The sequence below is a fragment of the Neoarius graeffei genome, chromosome 9 (genome assembly GCF_027579695.1).
Source record: "Neoarius graeffei isolate fNeoGra1 chromosome 9, fNeoGra1.pri, whole genome shotgun sequence".
In the NCBI taxonomy this organism is placed as follows: Eukaryota; Metazoa; Chordata; class Actinopteri; order Siluriformes; family Ariidae; genus Neoarius; species Neoarius graeffei.
In genome coordinates, this window is record NC_083577.1 from 560,150 (window position 1) to 580,789 (window position 20,640).

The 20,640-nt window shown below is 43.2% G+C and overlaps 1 protein-coding gene and 1 non-coding gene across 2 annotated transcripts; one reads left to right on the top strand and one right to left on the bottom strand.

The window, feature by feature from the left end:
• The first annotated feature begins 1,556 nt into the window (after positions 1-1,556).
• On the top strand, positions 1,557-1,628 carry trnaq-cug (transfer RNA glutamine (anticodon CUG)). The gene has a single exon. It is a non-coding gene; the product is annotated as a tRNA-Gln (tRNA).
• Positions 1,629-12,311: 10,683 nt separating this feature from the next.
• LOC132891109 (ferritin, middle subunit-like) lies at positions 12,312-16,982 on the bottom strand. The gene is made up of 4 exons (XM_060928571.1): positions 16,731-16,982; positions 16,464-16,610; positions 12,749-12,874; positions 12,312-12,649 (listed from the first exon to the last, which is right to left on the bottom strand). The coding sequence occupies exons 1-4, from the start codon at positions 16,833-16,835 to the stop codon at positions 12,494-12,496; spliced, it is 534 nt and encodes a 177-aa protein (XP_060784554.1). The 5' UTR covers positions 16,836-16,982; the 3' UTR covers positions 12,312-12,493.
• Positions 16,983-20,640: the final 3,658 nt, after the last annotated feature.

Below are 20,640 nucleotides of genomic sequence, written 5' to 3' on the forward strand. Positions count from 1 at the left end.
ATCACAATCCAAGAAGGCTAGATTATTCCCACTTACGTCCTCCCGGGTGAAATTGATGTTGATATCCACTGCATTGATGTGCTTAGAGAAGGCTTCCACTTCATGGGCTTTGATTTTAACCCAGGTGTCATCCACATATCTGAACCAGTGGCTGGGAGCAACTCCTGAAAAAGTGGTCAAAGCTTTATGTTCCACTTCCTCCATGTAAAGATTGGCCACAATAGGGGACACCGGTGAGCCCATGGCACATCCATGCTTCTGTCTGTAGAAACTTTCATTAAACTGGAAATAAGTGGTAGTCAGTCCGGTTGTGTAGCCTGGTCAGATTTCTTCCTCCAAGTCAGCACTTCTGTCTTCCTGGAGGAGGTGGTTTTAGACAGCAGTGCTGACTTGGAGCAAGAAATCTGACCAGGCTACACAACCGGACATAGAAGAGAAATGGGTGAAGAACTTATCTGACAGGGTACTCACCCAACCAGAGAAAGATGTTTTATCCAAGGGCCTTAACTTTGCAGTTTCACCAGAGTGGATACCAGCGGTAGATCTCATCACAGCCACAGAGTCAGCCATCAGAAACAACAATCTGACCAACACAGAGGCAGAACAACTTAGACTGAAGGTATCAGCTGCTCTGTCCGGTGCAAAAGCACCCCCTTCCAACCTCACCAGCCAAGAAAGGAGGGCTCTTACATTGCTTCAAAGAGACCGGGACATCACCATCCTTCCTGCTGACAAAGGGAGATCCACAGTGGTGCTAAACACAGTGGACTACCACTCAAAGATGACCAGTCTCCTCAGCGACACAACCACCTATGAAACCTTAAGGCGGGACCCCACCAGTTGTTACAAAAAGAAAGTTGTTAGCTGCCTGCAACAACTAGAAAAGGACCAAGCCATCAACCGATCTCTGTACTACAGATTGTACCCTGGGGAAGCCGTTCCTCTCATATATGGACTCCCCAAGATTCACAAGGAAGGAGCTCCACTCAGACCTATCATCAGCAGTATAAACTCTGTCACCTATAACATTGCCAAACACCTAGCCACCATCCTGGCTCCTCTTGTTGGGAATACGCTACATCACGTCAAAAACTCCCAAGATTTTGCTACTAAAGTTGCAGACCTCAAACGAGACTTAGATGAAACTATGGTTTCTTACGATGTCACTTCTCTTTTCACCTGCATTCCCACCACAGAAGCAGTTGAATCTGTTAGAAAACGACTCCTTCAAGACAACACCTTACTGGATATTTTTAGATGTAAAAATATAAAGTTTTAGTTTGTGGAACGACATGCGACGTTTGACCTGGATTATCATGTGGTTACAATGTCAATTGCCTGTTGGCATTGATTGATGAACTACAACACTAGAAATTAATACAAATAACAACGAATGATTAACCATGTAGCCAGCAGTCCAGGGTTCCTTTAATTTTTTTTTTCCAACAGATTGACGATTTAAATTAAAACCTCAAATCATGTGTTCATGTGCTGCTGGAATTTCATTATATCATTCGAAGGTTTGAGAGTGAAAGCAATGCTTTTAGCTGCGTCTTGGTTCTATGGTGTAATGGTTAGCACCCTGGACTCTGACTCCAGTGATCTGAGTTCAAATCTCAGCGGAACCTCTCAAGCCTTTGTTTATGGCTTCTGAACACAGACTGTTTCAACTGCATGCTCCTTTTGGTCAAGCAAGCTGTCACGTCCCAAACCCTTTGTTTCCGTTAAAGTGCCAGTCTTCTGAAAATTCCATTACCCCTGGGAATTATAGCTGATAAAACTAGACATGATTCATTTACTGTCTAAATTGTATTTTAATGGGAGACCGGGAACATGTTCTGTTTAGTTGGTAAAGTTTGGCTCTTTGAGTCCACCATTACACCAACACGTTCCTGTTAAGTTACTGTTCATTCAAAGAAGTGACATCATATGCAAAATGCTTAAAAGTTCGTTGGCTTTTCTGGCTTCATCTGTTTTGCAAATTGTAGCACGTTTTTAACGATTTTTTAAAATTTATTCCACAACAAAACTAAAACCAAAGCATGCCTCCTAAGGGGTGTGTCCTTCAAGTCTGTTCAAGTGTAGCCATTAAAAAAAAAAAGCAGAATTTTGATCCACTGTAGCCCAAAAGTCGCCAGGACACTTGCAGAATGAATGGGTTTGATTTGTACCAACAAAGAGAGGTAACCTCAAGCCGACAGGACGGTTTGGTGTCTGCTCCATACATTTTGAAAAAGATACATTTGTGAGGCAGATTCACATAGAAGGATTTGAGCGATGTCTGGTACATGGAGCAGTTCCTACGATCTGGAAACAAAAGTCAGACGTGCCATCCCAAAGAGCTCACCGCACAGTAAGTGTCAAGCTTGCGTTTAGCCTGTTGCTCTTGGTGAGGATAAGCAGGGTGGCGGTCTTCTTTTGGTCACTGCACATAGGTATTTGAACAGTGACCCAAGTGCATTGCCAACTCATGTGGTCAACATAAGACCTGCGTATGGTCAACAATGCATCTCGCTTTGGTGCCTGGCTGTCGGTCTGGCCGAGCGGACTAAGGAGCAGTGTTCGGCTTGTGATATCCAGTGGAGATGCGTTCTTCAATGTTGATCCTGATGTTTGTTGAGTCCTGCTTACTGATGTTTGGGATGGTGTGCTGATACCATGCTGAACTCCAGTTTTGCATCTTAAGCTACTGAAACAGATGCCTTGATGTTCCCCTACGTAATTTAGAATGCTTACGAGTAAGTTTGAGATTCTCTTTGCCATACGATGGGTGAAAACTGGTCATTGCAGTCCATTCTAGGGTTCATTTTACAACACTGGCTTTATTTAGCAGCACTGCCCACAGACGGTTGGCAGGTCGAGTCAAAGCACTGTCATAAAATGTTTGCAGAGGTTGCTTGTAAAAGCACTGCTAATGCAGAGTATTGCAATAGTTAGCCAAGCGCATGGCCCACGCATGAGGTCAACACACCGTGCCACCCCAAAATGTAGCTCCTTCCAGTCTCTTGCTGCAGCTGACAGCAATTTTACTTTGGCATTTTTTTAACTGACTCCTCTATTACTGACACTGTCTGATGTGCTAGGGGAGAGTAGGCGCTCTGAGTGTGCCTCCCTCATGGCTGTTTTAGTCCTTAAATCATCTTCAGTGCCTAATGAAGCCCACCCAAAAAACTTTATCAGCTTAGACTACGCCATTGTTTGGTTCACGCAGAGATAATTCCACCAAAACACCAGACCGATTAAGACACACTGCGATTGGTCAAAAGCTTGGAGCTTATTTGTGCATTATGTGTTGTCAGTTTTTATTGGTCACAAGCATGTGCTCATTGTTTACACTCTGGCTTCCTGCCGTCTCTTCACTGGGGTTGGATTTTGGCAAACGGAGGGATTTGTGGAGGGAGTTCTAGAAAAGATGAATTATGATAATGATGACAAATACATTCGTCATGGTGATGACTGCTAGTAATTTTCTCTTCGTCATTGGTGGATTATGTTGTTCAGTGACAAGCGTGACGAGAGCCAGTGGGAACCCTGGTTACACTACATTTAAATCCACTTGGCCAACACTGAGGGAATATTGCTCCAGCAGGTACAACAGTCTTTCAATCATCATTAAATCTACCTTGCTAACAGGGAGCGAAAGTGCCGACAAAGTGGATTTCAAGGCGGGAAAACATTGTCAGCACTGCTGTCCCAATGAATTTAGGAGGCAAAATATCTATTTACAACACATATGAAAGTGCAAAATATAAAATAGTAAATCTGAAACATGATACATTTGAACACTGCTACATGCTCCATGTGAAAATACAGTGCCATTCTCACAATTTGAGGCTGATCAAACCAAGCATCACCAAGTAATGTCTGCTTCCTCTTTTGGATTGGCATCTCATGGAAATCAATTTCCCATGACTGTGTCTTTGTTCGAGGTATCCACTATTCCTTTGCAATTTATCATTACATATGTGTGAAGTTTATTCCAAGCAAGTTTCAAAGAAATCCGATTAACTCTGGAGAAGGAGGTCAAAAAAAGATTGTAAAAAATATGTGAAAAATACACAAAATCCAAAATGGGTGACATCACTCAACCCAATATCAAAAATTTCCAGAATGACGACAGACATGCTCGTACCAAATTTTATGGATATCAAAGTAACCGTGTCCTGACCATGAAGACCCGTGCATCTGATTTCATGTCGCATCTCAAGCAAATTGATGGTCTGTCATTATGTCCTCATTTGAGATACGGCCCATTTAAAAACAAAAACAAAAAAAGGCTCATTTTTGCAAAAAACACAGTGTATCCCCTACCATTATATTGGGCAGTATACCAATACTACAAACAAACAAACAAACAAACAAAACAAAAAAAAAACATGAATGCAGTTCTATTGTAAAAATTGTTCTAATTATTGTTCTGAAATAAATGAGAAGACTTAAAGATGATTCCTTTACCTGTTTGTTCAGGTCCAAATGCTCTGTAACAGGAGCCATGTTCATCTATTGCAGATGAAGTTAGCAGGTCTCCAGAAATTCCTTACGTCAAAGAAAATCTGTTGCAAATTTGGTGTTGCTACCTTGAAAGTGTCACAAATGTCAGGACTGTTACGCATTTGCTGTGACAAAACTTTTAAAGGGGAACAGAGGGCAATATATCGAGTAAATATAACAATAAAACACACATCAACGAATCTTATTCAAGACTTACAAAAGTTTTTTGTTCTAAGGTTGGAAAGTTATAGTGTTTTGAAAGTAGCTCGAGCAAACTATTTCCGCAGTTTGAACAGCCCCCCATGATATTAATTTTATCCAATCAGAATGCACGTTGATTTTCTCTGCGTAACACTCATGACGTATGTATGTGCCCAGTTGTGTTGGCTCATTGAGGTTGAGAATAGCACGTGTGAAATACCTGTTTCTGCCTCTTGCGCTGATTTTGCAAGTCCACGGGTGGCGCCAATCTCACTGCAGCAAATAAATTCTGCTGGACTCGTGAGCAACTCCACGTTACATTTTCCGCACGAGCATCACACCGTGTCACCTGCACGCAGACGCTCTGCCCCACGCTCGCCACGCCCATGGTCAGCATCAGTCTCATCCTCGCCGTCATCCGAGCTTTCTTCTCTTATTTCATCACCGGAGTCGAGAGTACCTCTCCTAGCTATTTTAAGTTCGTTTCTTAAGACAAGGATTTTTTAAGATGTTACCTTATTGACAGTTTCGGCGAGAATCTTCCGCCTTCTTCAAAACAGTCACCAGATGTGTCCTGGGGGAGCGGTGGTGTAGTGGTTAGCGCTGTTGCCTCACAGCAAGAAGGTCCGAGTTCGAGCCCCGGGGCCGGCGAGGGCCTTTCTGTGTGGAGTTTGCATGTTCTCCCCGTGTCCGCGTGGGTTTCCTCCGGGTGCTCCGGTTTCCCCCACAGTCCAAAGACATGCAGGTTAGGTTAACTGGTGACTCTAAATTGAGCGTAGGTGTGAATGTGAGTGTGAATGGTTGTCTGTGTCTATGTGTCAGCCCTGTGATGACCTGGCGACTTGTCCAGGGTGAACCCCGCCTTTCGCCCGTAGTCAGCTGGGATAGGCTCCAGCTCGCCTGCGACCCTGTAGAACAGGATAAAGCAGCTACAGATAATGAGATGAGATGAAATTGGATGAGCCGGTTTAATATGTGCCTGTTCTTGCTCACCTCATTGTTGTGGCGGCGAACTGCTAGCCTGTAGCCCTCATCCAGCTGTGTAGCGATGTTCACTCTCCCAAAAGCCGAAAATTTCAGGCAGCTGCCCATGTGAATCTTTGATGACTCATGTTTTTTTTTATTTTCTCTGACAAATGATGCATGTCTGAAACTCCAGTGACCGTCCAAGCAGTGTTGTCCGTGGAGCCCCTCCAGGGTGGAAAAGTAAGCAGGGGGAGCAGAAAAATTATTTAAGGACCGCACTGAATTGCTTTCCGCATCCATCTCACCTCAGAAACTGAGCGGATCGAACGCAACTTTGCCGCGCTGCGCAGTGACGTAAGCACATTAAGGCACGCCCCCCCGGAACCCATAGAGATTGTATTGAAGAGTCAGTCAGGAGTAAAAATATATATTAACATGGGACTCTATCAGTGAACTCTTGGGCGATTTTCAACGTGACTGAAATCGCCCCAAAAGGGGCGGTACTCTAGAAGCAAGACCACCCTGATTGGACAATGATACCCAGAGACAGATTAAAACTGCCTAGAGCAGCACTGGTGAAAGTTTGTTTAAAAACAAACAGAAAAAAAAAAACTTTTTTCGTTTTGGCAGTGCGTCGCCCAACCGCCCTCGCTCAAAGTGTCATCATTTTTTTCAAAATATGCACAATGTCAGTAAGTGTAGTATAAAGTCAAGAAGTGTAACAAAGTCAGGAAGTGTAACATGGACATACAAGTGAAAAAACACTAAACAATCTATCAGACACCCAGGTGCAGACAATAGAACAGTGTGCATGTGTGTAAGAGAGAGGGAGAGGGAGGGAGAAAGAAAGAGAGACAGAAAGTTGTTGCTGAAAATTGCACTTGTGACAAAATGCAGTGTCTATTTCCTAGCCAGTTTTTTTTTAGAGTCTCGAGGCGTCTCTTCCAGAACTCCTTTCGTGCCTTTGCAGCAAACTGACTACTAACGCGCGTGCGTCTTACATTACTTGACTCGGGTCACATAAAGGTTACTCTCACGTTATGCATAATGGGCTTTTTTAATTATTATTATTGGTACCACTTAACCTAGGGTAGGTTATTATGCGCATGCGTGGTTCATTGGAGTTGCCTATGGATAATGTGGTAATGATGGGGGAAGAGGAGGTCTTACATTATCCAGCTGGAACGTACATGGTCTTAATGGCCCAATCAATAGAGGGAGAGTTTTTGCTCATCTCAAATCGTTAACACCAGACATATTTTTACAGGAGACACATTTGAAAAATGACTCTCATGCCAGGCTGCGGTCTAAATAGAACATATTTCATTTATCATTCAATGCTAGAGCTAGGGGTACAGCAATTATGATACGGAAGAATACTCCCTTTATTCATGCAACCACAATATCTGATAAGGAAGGACGCTTTTTGATCGTAACTGGTGAAATATACTCTACGCCCCTCACTTTACTGAGCATATACAGTGGGGCAAAAAAGTATTTAGTCAGCCACCAATTGTGCAAGTTCTCCCACTTAAAAAGATGAGAGAGGCCTGTAATTTTCATCATAGGTACACTTCAACTATGAGAGACAGAATGGGGGGAAAGAATCCAGGAAATCACATTGTAGGATTTTTAATGAATTAATTGGTAAATTCCTCGGTAAAATAAGTATTTGGTCACCTACAAACAAGCAAGATTTCTGGCTCTCACAGACCTGTAACTTCTTCTTTAAGAGGCTCCTCTGTCCTCCACTCGTTACCTGTATTAATGGCACCTGTTTGAACTCGTTATCAGTATAAAAGACACCTGTCCACAACCTCAAACAGTCACACTCCAAACTCCACTATGGCCAAGACCAAAGAGCTGTCAAAGGACACCAGAAACAAAATTGTAGACCTGCACCAGGCTGGGAAGACTGAATCTGCAATAGGTAAGCAGCTTGGTGTGAAGAAATCAACTGTGGGAGCAATTATTAGAAAATGGAAGACATACAAGACCACTGATAATCTCCCTCGATCTGGGGCTCCACGCAAGATCTCACCCCGTGGGGTCAAAATGATCACAAGAACGGTGAGCAAAAACCCCAGAACCACAGAGGGGGACCTAGTGAATGACCTGCAGAGAGCTGGGACCAAAGTAACAAAGGCTACCATCAGTAACACACTACGCCGCCAGGGACCCAAATCCTGCAGTGCCAGACGTGTCCCCCTGCTTAAGCCAGTACATGTCCAGGCCCGTCTGAAGTTTGCTAGAGAGCATTTGGATGATCCAGAAGAGGATTGGGAGAATGTCATATGGTCAGATGAAACCAAAATAGAACTTTTTAGTAAAAACTCAACTTGTGTTTGGAGGAGAAAGAATGCTGAGTTGCATCCAAAGAACACCATACCTACTGTGAAGCATGGGGGTGGAAACATCATGCTTTGGGGCTGTTTTTCTGCAAAGGGACCAGGACGACTGATCCGTGTAAAGGAAAGAATGAATGGGGCCACGTATCGTGAGATTTTGAGTGAAAACCTCCTTCCATCAGCAAGGGCATTGAAGATGAAACGTGGCTGGGTCTTTCAGCATGACAATGATCCCAAACACACCGCCCGGGCAACGAAGGAGTGGCTTCATAAGAAGCATTTCAAGGTCCTGGAGTGGCCTAGCCAGTCTCCAGATCTCAACCCCATAGAAAATCTTTGGAGGGAGTTGAAAGTCCGTGTTGCCCAGCGACAGCCCCAAAACATCACTGCTCTAGAGGAGATCTGCATGGAGGAATGGGCCAAAATACCAGCAACAGTGTGTGACAACCTTGTGAAGACTTACAGAAAACGTTTGACCTCTGTCATTGCCAACAAAGGGTATATAACAAAGTATTGAGATGAACTTTTGTTATTGACCAAATACTTATTTTCCACCATAATTTGCAAATAAATTCTTTAAAAATCAGACAATGTGATTTTCTGGATTTTTTTTTCTCATTGTCTCTCATAGTTGAAGTGTACCTATGATGAAAATTACAGGCCTCTCATCTTTTAAAGTGGGAGAACTTGCACACTTGGTGACTGACTAAATACTTTTTTGCCCCACTGTATATACATTGCTCAAATAAAAACACATTTGAAACTTAATGCACCAAAGGCTTTAGTGGCAGCTTGAATTCCGCAGTCTACCTCCAAGTCTAATGAGGTTGTGTTGGTAACTGCACTGCACAAGTAGATGAAACTCAGAACTCCCAGGTGTCCCATTGACCAAAACACTGACCCTGCCTGTGGCTCAGGTGAGGGTTGGTACAGGAGTTCTGTTTTCATGGTATTGATTTTCAATCCAAAGAGGGTTACAGCTGTGACAAAGCGATCAACAATTTCCTTTATGTTGTCCACATCTGTTGCACCAAATGCAGTGTCATCTGCACACAAATGCCAAGTTTTGTTTGAGGACTTGAGTCTGGCAAGATTGAAGAGTTTGCCTTCCGATGGAGTCCTGATATAAACTCCTTTATCTAGGTTAGTGCCCATCTTCTCTAGAACCACTGCAAGGTAGAGTACAAACAACGTCAGGGCAAGAACACATCCCTGTTTGACAAGAAAACCTTCACTAATGTCTCCTCCAATCAAAACCTTCCCAAACATGTTCTCATGGAACAGCTTAATGAGCCATATTGGTCTTTCCAGGCATCCATACACTTCTAGTACCTTCCAGAGCATCTCTTGGTCACCGGTGTCAAAGGCCGTTGAGAAGTCCAGAAAAACCACATACAGAGGTTGACATTGCTCGATAGCTCTCTTGGAGTTGTCTCAGGGTAAAGATCATATCTGAGGTAGATCTGCCAGCCCTGCAATCACACTGGCTTTTTAGAAGTACACCTGAGTTTAAAAAAAAATAATTCAGTTTAGAGCTATTTCAGCCAGAATCTTGCCTGCAATGGAAAGCAGAGATGCCACTATCAATATAGTTCATTTTGGTATTTTTTTCACTTTCTCCCTTCTGCCACATTCATTTTCCCCAAGGACACACTTCTCTAAAGACAAGCAGAGGTCAACAGACCTACCTAAAACATGAACAAATTTGACTAAAGGTACATTTACCATACATCAGGGCAAAAGTTCAGCTTGAACATGCAAAGAAGCCTTATTTGAAATTGCATCATGTTCAATAATGGAGTTTAAAAGAAATCCACTGTTATATAGTGAGTGAAATATCCAAAAGTTGCATCATAATATATGACACTACAGCATAGTAATTCTGAAAGTCAGTCACTGCCCTCCTGGAGGGGTTGTCTAATTCTTCTATATGCAGCCATCATCTGACCAAGTTAACACTGCATGTTCACAACACAAGCCACTTTTGGGAATTGGCTCCAACCAGTGTTGGTTATTGCTCAGTGCACTACATTTTTAAACCCTCTTCAGCGTGGAATACGGCTATAGACCCCTTCCCAGTAAACGTCATTCATACGCAAGAGGAAATTGCACGCGCAGCCTGGACCCAAAAAAGACTCAGCGACGGTAGAGACAAGAAGAAATATTTGGAAGAAATGCCTAGTTGTCAGAATCGTAGCAGTGATGGGGTTAAAATGTACAGAATTCTAGCAGGATCTCACCCATTTCCAAACAAACAAAAAAAAAAAAGCTGACGTCTATGGCTACAAGCCATCAAACGTGTAGACTGGGATGAAAGCACTAACAAAGGCCAAGTTTACATTAGACCGTATCTGTCTCGTTTTCTTCGCGGATGCACTGTCCGTTTACATTAAACCGCCTGGAAACGCCAGGAAATGGGAATCCGCCAGCGTCCACATATTCAATCTAGATCGTGTCTGGTCCAGTGCTGTGTAAACATTGAGATACACGGATACGCTGTGCTGAGCTCTAGCTGGCGTCGTCATTGGACAACGTCACTGTGACATCCACTTTCCTGATTCGCTGGCGTTGGTCATGTGACACGACTGCTGAAAAACGGCACGGACTCCCGCCTTGTATCACCTTTCATTAAAGAGTATAAAAGTATGAAAATACTGCAAATACTGATGCAAATACTGCCCATTGTGTAGTTAAGATTGTCTTTAGGCTTGCCATCCTTCCACTTGCAAGTAGTAAGTGATATGCGCTGGGATCACACACACAGCGGCTCAGTCCCGAATCACTGCTCGTGCGCTCCACTCGCGCGCTCTGTGAGCTGCGCAGGGCCGGAGTGCGCACCCTCCAGAGGGCACTCGCTGTTCAGGGCGGAGTGATTTGGAGCGCAGGATGCCTGCGGAGCCGAGCGTATCCGTGTATTGGTGTTGCTGTGTGCACGCGAATCGTGTATTGGCGTTGCTGTGTGCACACTAATCGTTTTAAAACCGTTAATCTGATGATCCGCTGATATGGTCTAATGTAAACTTGGCCAAAAATGCATGGGTTTGCAGCGCCCTCTTCATCACAGGTAAGATCAGGCTATTTATTAAATCTCTTATTCTTTCTAGTCTCCGTTTATTGATGTAGCAAAATACTTTGGTAACATTTGTCTGATTAGCTGGGTCATAGTTACACAATGTAATGAATATTGTTAGCATGTTAACTTAGCTTTGCATGCAATTTTGTTTGTAGGAGAGGTCTCGCTTGACTCATGCAGTCCAGATTTTGTGCCATCATTGTGTATGCTGAAAAACACAATTTTAAAGCAAGGATGGAAAGGTAAAATTGTGTGCCCTCACTCTAAATGCCAACTTGCGTTGACTGCTCTAACCTAGCTCCCGCCCTGTTCAGTTTCATTTCTGCTCTCTGCCTCTCGCTTCTTACACAGCTCTGATTTCTCTTAGCTGCACTCTTTACACCATCATTGTGGATATATTGGATGATGTAGGCACGAAGTTTTTCATGGGTGTACACTGAAGTCTTGTCAATAAGGTACGAGTACGGTATATATCTGACCATTGTATACCAAGGAACTTACTAACATCGTCCGTCCACTCTAAATACGGATCCAGTAGGCGATGTCCACTTGTTAGAGTTTATTTATGTAGCATTCTCGATCTTGTAACAATTGTTTTGCATAATCTGACCGCTCATAATCCCGGTCTATGAGCAGCACTATTGTTTCTGAGTCCAGGCTGCATGTGCATCCTAGCAATGGTTGGTTTACAAACATGCAAAGGGGTCTATTAAAACCCCAACCATGGAAAGAAAAGTTACAATTGTGCAGTGACAGCTTACCTGCAGGTATTTTTCCCTTTACACATTTATTCTTCGATGTAGGCCAGTAACTGATTTACACCAATTTAAAAAAAAAAAAAAAAAAAAAAAGAGACTACCTACCCAACACTGTCAGACAATTTAACCTCAGCTGGGGGGAACTAGATCAGTAGGAATTAAGAAAAGAGAATTAAACAGGTCTGAGGTCAAAAGTTTAATATAAAATAGAATTACATTGATCTTGCTCCTGAATTTACCCATGATATGCCCTTTAAAACCCCAACCATGGAAAGAAAAAGTTAGAATTATGCAGTTACAGCTTACCTGCAGGTATTTTTCCTTTGCATTTATTCCAAGAGAGGCATAGGCCAGTAATCTGATTATTTACAACACCAACAAATAAAAAGGACTTCCATACCTCCACAACACTGTCAGACAATTTAACCCCAACCTGTGTGTGTGTGTGTGGGGGGGGGGGGGGGGGGTAAGTAATAGCTCAGTAGGATTTAAGAAAAGAGAATTAAACAGGTCTGTGCCCATCTCAGTGTTTATTCATTTAAATGGTCAGTGTTTAATCCTCCACATGAGAATGAGAGATTACAGACAGGAAGTTACTCTCGTTTCAACTCCTAGGGTTAATGATGGAGGGTCTGCTGATCAGTGCAGAGGCAGTTTTAACTCCTTCCTCCCAGGGTGTGTTTATCAAACAGGTACTCAGCCATACGGTTGTTGGCGGCATCCATCTTTGTGAGGTTGGTGATGTGGTCACCCAGTTTTTTTATGGTCTCCACCTGCTCATTCAGGTAGTGAGACTCCAGGAAGTCACAGAGCTGATGGACAATGAAGAAAACGGATGCAATAAGTAGAGCAGTCTCACCCTCAACAGCCAACAGGAATCATGATCAGTTTAACATTCTCTCAGCACTCACATGAGGATCTCCATTATCAGTGGAGAGCTTGTGCAGGTCCAGCAGAGCCTGGTTCACAGTCTTCTCCAGCTGCAGAGCACACTGCATGGCCTCCAGTCCACTGCCCCACTCATCACGCTCTGGTTTCTGAAAGGGCACACACCTGATTATAGCACACATTACAAACACCTCTTCAGGTCTGATTTAGGATCAGAGCTCAGGTCATTTTAAACCCTCACAGCAGGAACCAGTAATTTTTAAAAGCCATCTTCATTTGAGGACCACTGTTCTGTAGCTTAGATCACTATAGAAGCTTAAACAAGCAGCCACACTTTAAACAATTAAAAGATCACCTACATATTCTCAAAGAGTTTTAGTGATGCTAAGAACGGGGATCCCTGGGTGTGGCCACTTGCACTGAAACCACAGCCCTCCCATTCAGACACTGTTTACCTCTGACAGAACCATAAAATTAAAGGCTCATCATTTCAACCCTCTCAGGTCATCAGCTTCTCTACCTGAGAAAGCTAAAACCTTAAGGGTCAATTTAAAATAAAATCCCTCATGAGGGAGGAACAGTGTGCTGACTAAGCAGTTTCTTCTCCCATCAGCCAATCTATATTAATCTCACCGCATTAAAGCTCTCTCACACATCCACGCTAAAGACCATGAGATTTTTCTCTAAAACCTGAGCTCAAGTTGTTTTCCTCCTCCAGTAAACTTCACAGCTTCATATCCGACACCGGGGGCATTTAATCATGGAGTCACCACTTCAGTGTCGCGCTGTTTGGGGCAGTGAATGTGCTGAACATTCCCACGCTCTAATGGGGCTACAAGTCAGATTCACAAAATGCACAACACAAACATGTGACCTTTTAACCATGGGTGTAGCAGATGTGGGGTACACGTTCCCCACACTTCCCGTATTTGTGCCCTCTGTCCTCTGCACTTTGTACAGCCATTACAACCACTCCATTCATCAACATGTGGAAATGCGTTTTTTCCGAGCCGCCTCTAAACGCATCATGAGCAGACTGAGCTAAGGTGGCAAACAAACACCACTGTCATGTGTGATCAGAGACACTTTAGAAAATATTGTACGAGTATCTTTGGTGTGATTCAGATCTGGGCAGTGCTTCTGTATGTTCAGCAAACCAGCCAAGAGGCTAAAGACTTGAGGTTTTTTTTTTTCCAAACAAACTGTGCAAGTTGAGTAATGCTGTTGAATGTAGATAACGTTTAGCTAAAAAGATATAGATGTCAATTTAATTAGTTAAGCTAGCTAACTTGGAGGCGGTAGTAACTAGTTACATTTACTCCGTTACATTTACTTGAGTAATTTTGGATAAATTGTATTCTTGAGTCGTTTTGTTGCAAAGTACATTTTACTTGAGTAATATTATTCTAAAGTAACAATACTCTTGAGTAATGTTACTATTTTGGCTACTCTAAGATTACTCACTTCTGGGTAGGAAATAAGAATATAGATGCATTTGTGTTCCTTTGACTCATGTTTGTAAAGATTTAGTTTATTTTTGTGGTAGGACAAGTACATGAATTTGATTACTGTATTCCTAATTCTTTTGAAAATGTTGCTTTCCACATTTTTTTAAATCTTTGCTACAATAGAAAGAGCAGGGTGAGAGGAGACAGTGGACCAGAGGCTAACAGGGACAATTAAGCAGGGTCACAGGCGGTTTTAAACAGGGGCCAGTGCCCCTGTAAAATTGCTCCTGGCCCCTGTGCTGAACAGATAAGATTTATTAATGTCGACATACGCTGGCTCGAAGATCAGAACTGACATGATGGCGTGTTCTACACGGACTCCTTAAAGCGCTACACGCACACTTGCCTGCAGCAGAAAGACCAGCACCAGCACTAATTGTAAACTTTGGACGTGAGATAAGCTGCAGTCCTGCAAGGACTAGGCTACTGCAAAGAGGCGAAGGAAAATTATTCAATTTCGTAACGTGTTTGCACATATCCGTGTTTGTTGTTCACTACAATAATAAATCCATTTTATTGCGCTCTTAAAAGTGCGTTGCACAGCAATAAGTAGCCTAACAATATTTTTGGGAAATGGGTAAAATAACCAACAGCGTTTAACCTTCTTGTAAAACTCGAATGGCCTTGTGATATGTAGAGGCTACATTCCTCTCCGTTTACTTTAGTATAGGCCTACTATAGGCCATCATGAAAAGGAGCAAGGACATTATGTCCTTTTTTGCCCCTGTTGGCAAAAAACAGTAAGGAAGATGAAGATTATGCAAGAGGAGAGAGAGAGGTGGAGAGAGCACAAGAGGTGGTGGTTGGAGAGGTGGAAAGTGAGGCATCTGAAAGGCAATCTGAGAGTGAGGATGAAAACATTCAGGATCAGATTGAGGGACAACCAGATTCACCACGCATATCAAGTACAGCACCATCAGGTTTGTGATGTTGAACAAATGTGTGCGAGTAGCCTGGGAAATCCCATGCTGCTTTGCACAATCGTTCCGATCTGAAAAGACAGCATGGAAACTATGGTCTAAAGGCTCGCCTGAGTTAGGGAGCCAATCAGAGAGTGGGGAGGGGTGGAAAGACAGTGACGCGTACTACTCGACAAACGGAAGCTTGTAGTTTATTTGGGACTGTTTACAGATCACATTTAACATGGCGGCGAGCGATACGAACCAAACTTGATCAAGCTTTAGACACTGTTCTGAATAGTTTAGAGCGAAAGTTTTTTTTTTTTTTTTTTAAAAGCAAAGTGTTTGGCTTTACAGTCTCTTCGCCGCTCTAACTACGTCACCAGGTACAACAGCCATGATTGGCCATGGGCTACGTATACGCCAAATGACAGACATTCGCAACGTCCAATAAACAGCCGTTGACAATCGTACACCACACCTCCCCTACGAGAAATTCAATAGGCGGATTCCAGACCATATTTCACTTGTGATATGGTCTGGTGTTAACCAGACTAGTGTGCGAGCAGTGTCGGCCTACAATTCATATAGCCTACCCTGAAAGTGTGAAGTCTGAATAATTAATAAATATAAATAGATAAATTAATAAGTGAATAATGTTCTCAGTCACACTCATTTACTGCATTCATCTTTCTCCAGATATCAGCAAGTGCTTGGACGACACTCCAGTGCAGCCACGTCTGAAAAGGTTCATTGTATGCAAAAACAGAAATGTTATTTTACAAAAAAGAGAAACATGGTTAAGATTTATTGAGCACAATTTGTTTTATGTTTAGGCTATTGAGACAATGTCTATTGCATTGTATTTATGCTCAACGTACTTTGTTTTGGTTTTAAATAAACTAAACAAAACATTTTGAACGCTTAAACATTGCCATGTTTTGTCCTTATATATGCCCCCCTGAAAAAACACTGGCCACACCTCGGCCCCCCCTAGTAATTTTGGTCTAGAACCGCCACTGGTCACAGGTGAGAAGAGAATATAACTAGCTATATCACTACTACTATTAATTCTACTTACAAGTTTTACTTTATAGATTTTGACTTTAGAGGTTGATAGTACATCATTTTAAAGAATGAAAGTCGGTTCCCTGGTGCTGTGCTGTTTGTGGTGCTCAGTAGACCTCTGAACAATATCACCCTCACTTCTAAAATGACTACACCCCTGCCTTTAACCCGAAACGCACCCGAAAGTCCCGCACTGCTGCTGGCGGAGCGCCTCCTCCTGAGAGTCAGATACAGGGATGAGAAATAAAGCGCTGCGCTCTCACCTTGACGTCCTGGAGGAAAACGCGGCCGCCTCTCTTGTTCTGGAAGGACACAAACTTCTCCGCGTGCTCGCGCTCCTCGTGCGCGTTCTCTCTGAAGAAACGCGCGAAACCCTCGAGCGCGACGTCATCGCGAGTAAAGTAGCAGGCCTGAGGTAAAATAATAATGTAAACAACCGAGCCGTAAAGCACAGAAACACATCCCACACCCTCTCCGCCAGCTCTCCACCTCCAACCCCACCGCACTCACACACACTCTGAGCTCCTCACCATGGAGGTGTAGGTGTAGGAGGAGTAAAGCTCCAGGTTCACCATCTTGTTAACGGCGGCCTCGCAGTCGCGGTGGTAGTTCTGACGGATCTGAGAAGTCTCCATTTCGGCTGGTTTTAAAACGCAAAAAAAAAAATAACAAACCTTCTGTTAAACGCCGAATAATAAACAGAATGCGAGCAGGAAGCCGTTCCGTTCAATCACTGTTAAAGCAAGAACCTCCTTCCAGATCTGTGCGGGGAACCGACCGCCTTCTCATTTATTCTCACTGTGGCAACGTGACGCAGAGACAATCAGCCAATCACATAGGAGAATTTAACCACGCAGTAGGCGGGGTAAAGCCAGATTGGCTAATACAGACTGTTACTGACAAAGCCGTCAGTTTATTTGTTTCGCACTTTGACCAACAGAAATTGTCGCAAAGCAGCTTCACGAAAAAATATTGATTGATCGATCGATTGATTGTTAAAATTGTATAAACATGATATAATAACATAATAAATTATAATACAATAAAGTGCGGGGCGGCACAGTGGTGTAGTGGTTAGCGCTGTTGCCTCACAGCAAGAAGGTCCGGGTTCGAGCCCTGGGGCCGGCGAGGGCCTTTCTATGCGGAGTTTGCATGTTCTCCCCGTGTCCGCGTGGGTTTCCTCCAGGTGCTCCGGTTTCCCCCACAGTCCAAAGACATGCAGGTTAGGTTAACTGGTGACTCTAAATTGAGCGTAGGTGTGAATGTGAGTGTGAATGGTTGTCTGTGTCTATGTGTCAGCCCTGTGATGACCTGGCGACTTGTCCAGGGTGTACCCCGCCTTTCGCCCGTAGTCAGCTGGGATAGGATCCAGCTCGCCTGCAACCCTGTAGAAGGATAAAGCGGCTAGAGATAATGAGATGAGATGAGACAATAAAGTGCAAGCACTTATTTACATGGTGGTCCAAAAGGAGTTACATGATCAACATGGGAGCAAAAGTTAAAGTTTAAAAGACTTAACTTTAATTTTATCCCTAATAAATTGATTTATCCCTTATGAGCAGGTCTGAGGCGACGGTGGCGAGGAGAAATTCCCTCAGCCGACAGTAAATTTTTTTTTTTAAGATTTTATTTTTTTTTTTTATTTATTTTTTTTTTTTTTTGGGGGGGGGGGGGGCTTTTTTCACCTTTATTGGATAGGATGCAGCAGTTCTGTTCCTGTGCTGTGTGAAACCCACAACGAGGACTATCAAGCTCTGGTTTGAGGGTGCTGATTCCACTCTCCAGCATCAATAGTATTCAGTCGCGTACAGTGGATATAAAATTGTACAGATTAGATTAGATTAGATAGAACTTTATTGATCCCTTTGGGGTGCCTGGGGACTGGTGAAACACGACTGAGAAGTGATCACAGCTCACTGTAACTGCACGGCCAGGGAAGCAGTTTCGTGCTTGTGAGCTCTGTCTTTGTGTTTCAGTGGATGATCTCGATTATCTTATCTCTCTAATTAAACGTAGGAGCCCAATCTACATCATTGTCCCTGTAAATATTTTGTTTTATCAGGACGTCCTAGCAAAATGAAAGCATGCACATTAGTTTACAAGATGACAAATCACGATCAAACAGTAAACCAGGCATGCCACTGGGAATATCTAAAAAAAAAAATGTCAAGCCAGGGGGTGTGGGGGCAGGCTACGCCCCCACTGGGGTGCAGGGGTAACGCCCCGCTGGGGGGTCAAGGGTGCCGAAGCCAAGACCTTTCCACAGAATTCATAGCACATATTTAAAAATTTGAGAAAACCTTTAGAATAAAATGCATGCAAACTTTCAAATTACAAGAACATCATTTTTCACACTTTCAAGAAATCTCATGACCACTGAGGGGTATTTCATCTGACTGGCTCCACTCCTCTGACTAGTGGAGGGCTACTAAAACTTATCAAACATCATGACCATGTTTGATAAGTTTATTTTCAGTAAATATTACTGAAACAGGATAGCATTTTTGAAAATTACTTAAAACAAAAACACAACGTACATTATTTCATAGCTCATAACTATTATATTGCTGAAAAATTACACAAGTTGGCAGCATGCTTTTTCTTTGGTGGTTCACTGTCTGAATGGTTGTGATCTAATCATAAATAATATTAAATTTATTTATAATATAAAATAATTAATAATTTATAATATTAAACAGATATATAAAATAGGAAAGGAAAAAGAAGAAGAAGAAAAGAAGACAAAACTTCAGTGATACTGAGAGTATGCGCACTCCGAGTTGTGTTTTAGTGGCTGTTATCTATTATACTCTAAAGGCATTCGCTTACTGCTCGCGTCTTCACATGATTGGCTCGAGATTTTCTATGAAGCTTTGTTAAAGCGTACACCTGGCATGCTCTGGGATGTGCAGGAACTCAGACACCCTGCTTATCACCAGCCAAGGCCACAGAAAGGCGATTACAGCATGTAGAAAAACAACTCTTCTCAGTACACTAGGCCACTTGAGCTCAACACACAGAAACACAGAGAACAGGAATGTTCATTCACTAAATTTCCTTCACATTTCCCCCCTTTTTATCCTACAGGATAATAATTGCTAAAGGAAAGAAATGTACACTCGAATCTCGGAGAGATTCGGCTTAACACGTCATTGAGTGTACAGGGATAATGCTAAGGCTGTTTTGTAAGACATAGACGTCTTAAGTTAATGCTAGCAAGCTATATACATAGATCAGGAAACAATAGAACAGAAAAGCAACCACAAATGAGAGTGTTTTAAGCTAGGGCTAATTTCATGTCAGCTGTGCTGATGTCGTCAAACGGTGGGTTATAGTCTTTGTGTGGGTTTGGAAGCCAGTCAGGCAAGTCGTCTGGGTCTATTTTCACCATCTGGTAACCAATATTTGTCAGCTGCCTCTGAAACACAGACATACAACATTGACAGAAAACAGGGAGCAAACATAGCATCACAATCACTAAGCCCAGGACCGGTGTGGTGGATGGAATCAGAGTCTTCCATCCACGAAACCAACGCCACCAGCTGTCTTTGACTCCTCCATGTTCATCTGCTCGTAATTGTTCAGCAACCTTGCGCATCTCATTCAGTGCCTCAGTGATGTTACCGAGTTAACCCTTGTCCTTCTTGACATTTGTTGGTGCTCAGAGGGCGGGCACACCCTATCAGCCCTCGTCCCACCTCACCAGGACTTGGAGGAAACTTGAAACCCTAAGACTTATCTATCGGCTAGACACTGAAATGCTCTTCCCTATTGAGGGTGCGTGCGTGATTGATGTGATACTCGGACTGTTCCATGCAGTGATGCCTTTCTTCCTCACATGCTTTACCAGTGTCCGGGTCACTTAGGCCTTCCTTTTCCTCCTGCTCAGCTGGTTCAGGAACCCTCCTGCAGTGGCTAGTGTGGATCCACATCACTCTGCCTGTAACCTTCACTGCCATTGGGGTCGTGAGCAGGACCTGGAATGGGCCATTCCACCGTGGCTTGTTCCACTTGGTTCGTCAGAAGTCCTTCACCACTATATAATCCCCTGGTTGAACATCCCTCAGCGGGCTTGGGAAGTGCTTCTTTTACCTGTTTGTGGATAGATTTCAAAGCAGAGGACAACGTTGCACAGTAATTCAACATTGCATCATCACACAGTGTGGTGTCCAGCAGTGTTCCTTGGTCTGGCCCTATCCCCATGTTGGGTACTCGTCCAAACAGAATTTCAAATGGGCTTAACCCATATTTAGGCCTAGTTTGCATCCTCATTTGTGTGAGTACTACAGGGAGGACCTTTGTCCATCCTAGCCCTGTTTCTGCACAAGCTTTGCTTAGTTTATTTTTAAGGGACCCATTTTCCCTCACTAAGTGTCAGTTCAATTAAGTCCATTTGGAGATGTTCAAACAGTTTGTCTGGTATTAGGTGTGCTGCTTGAG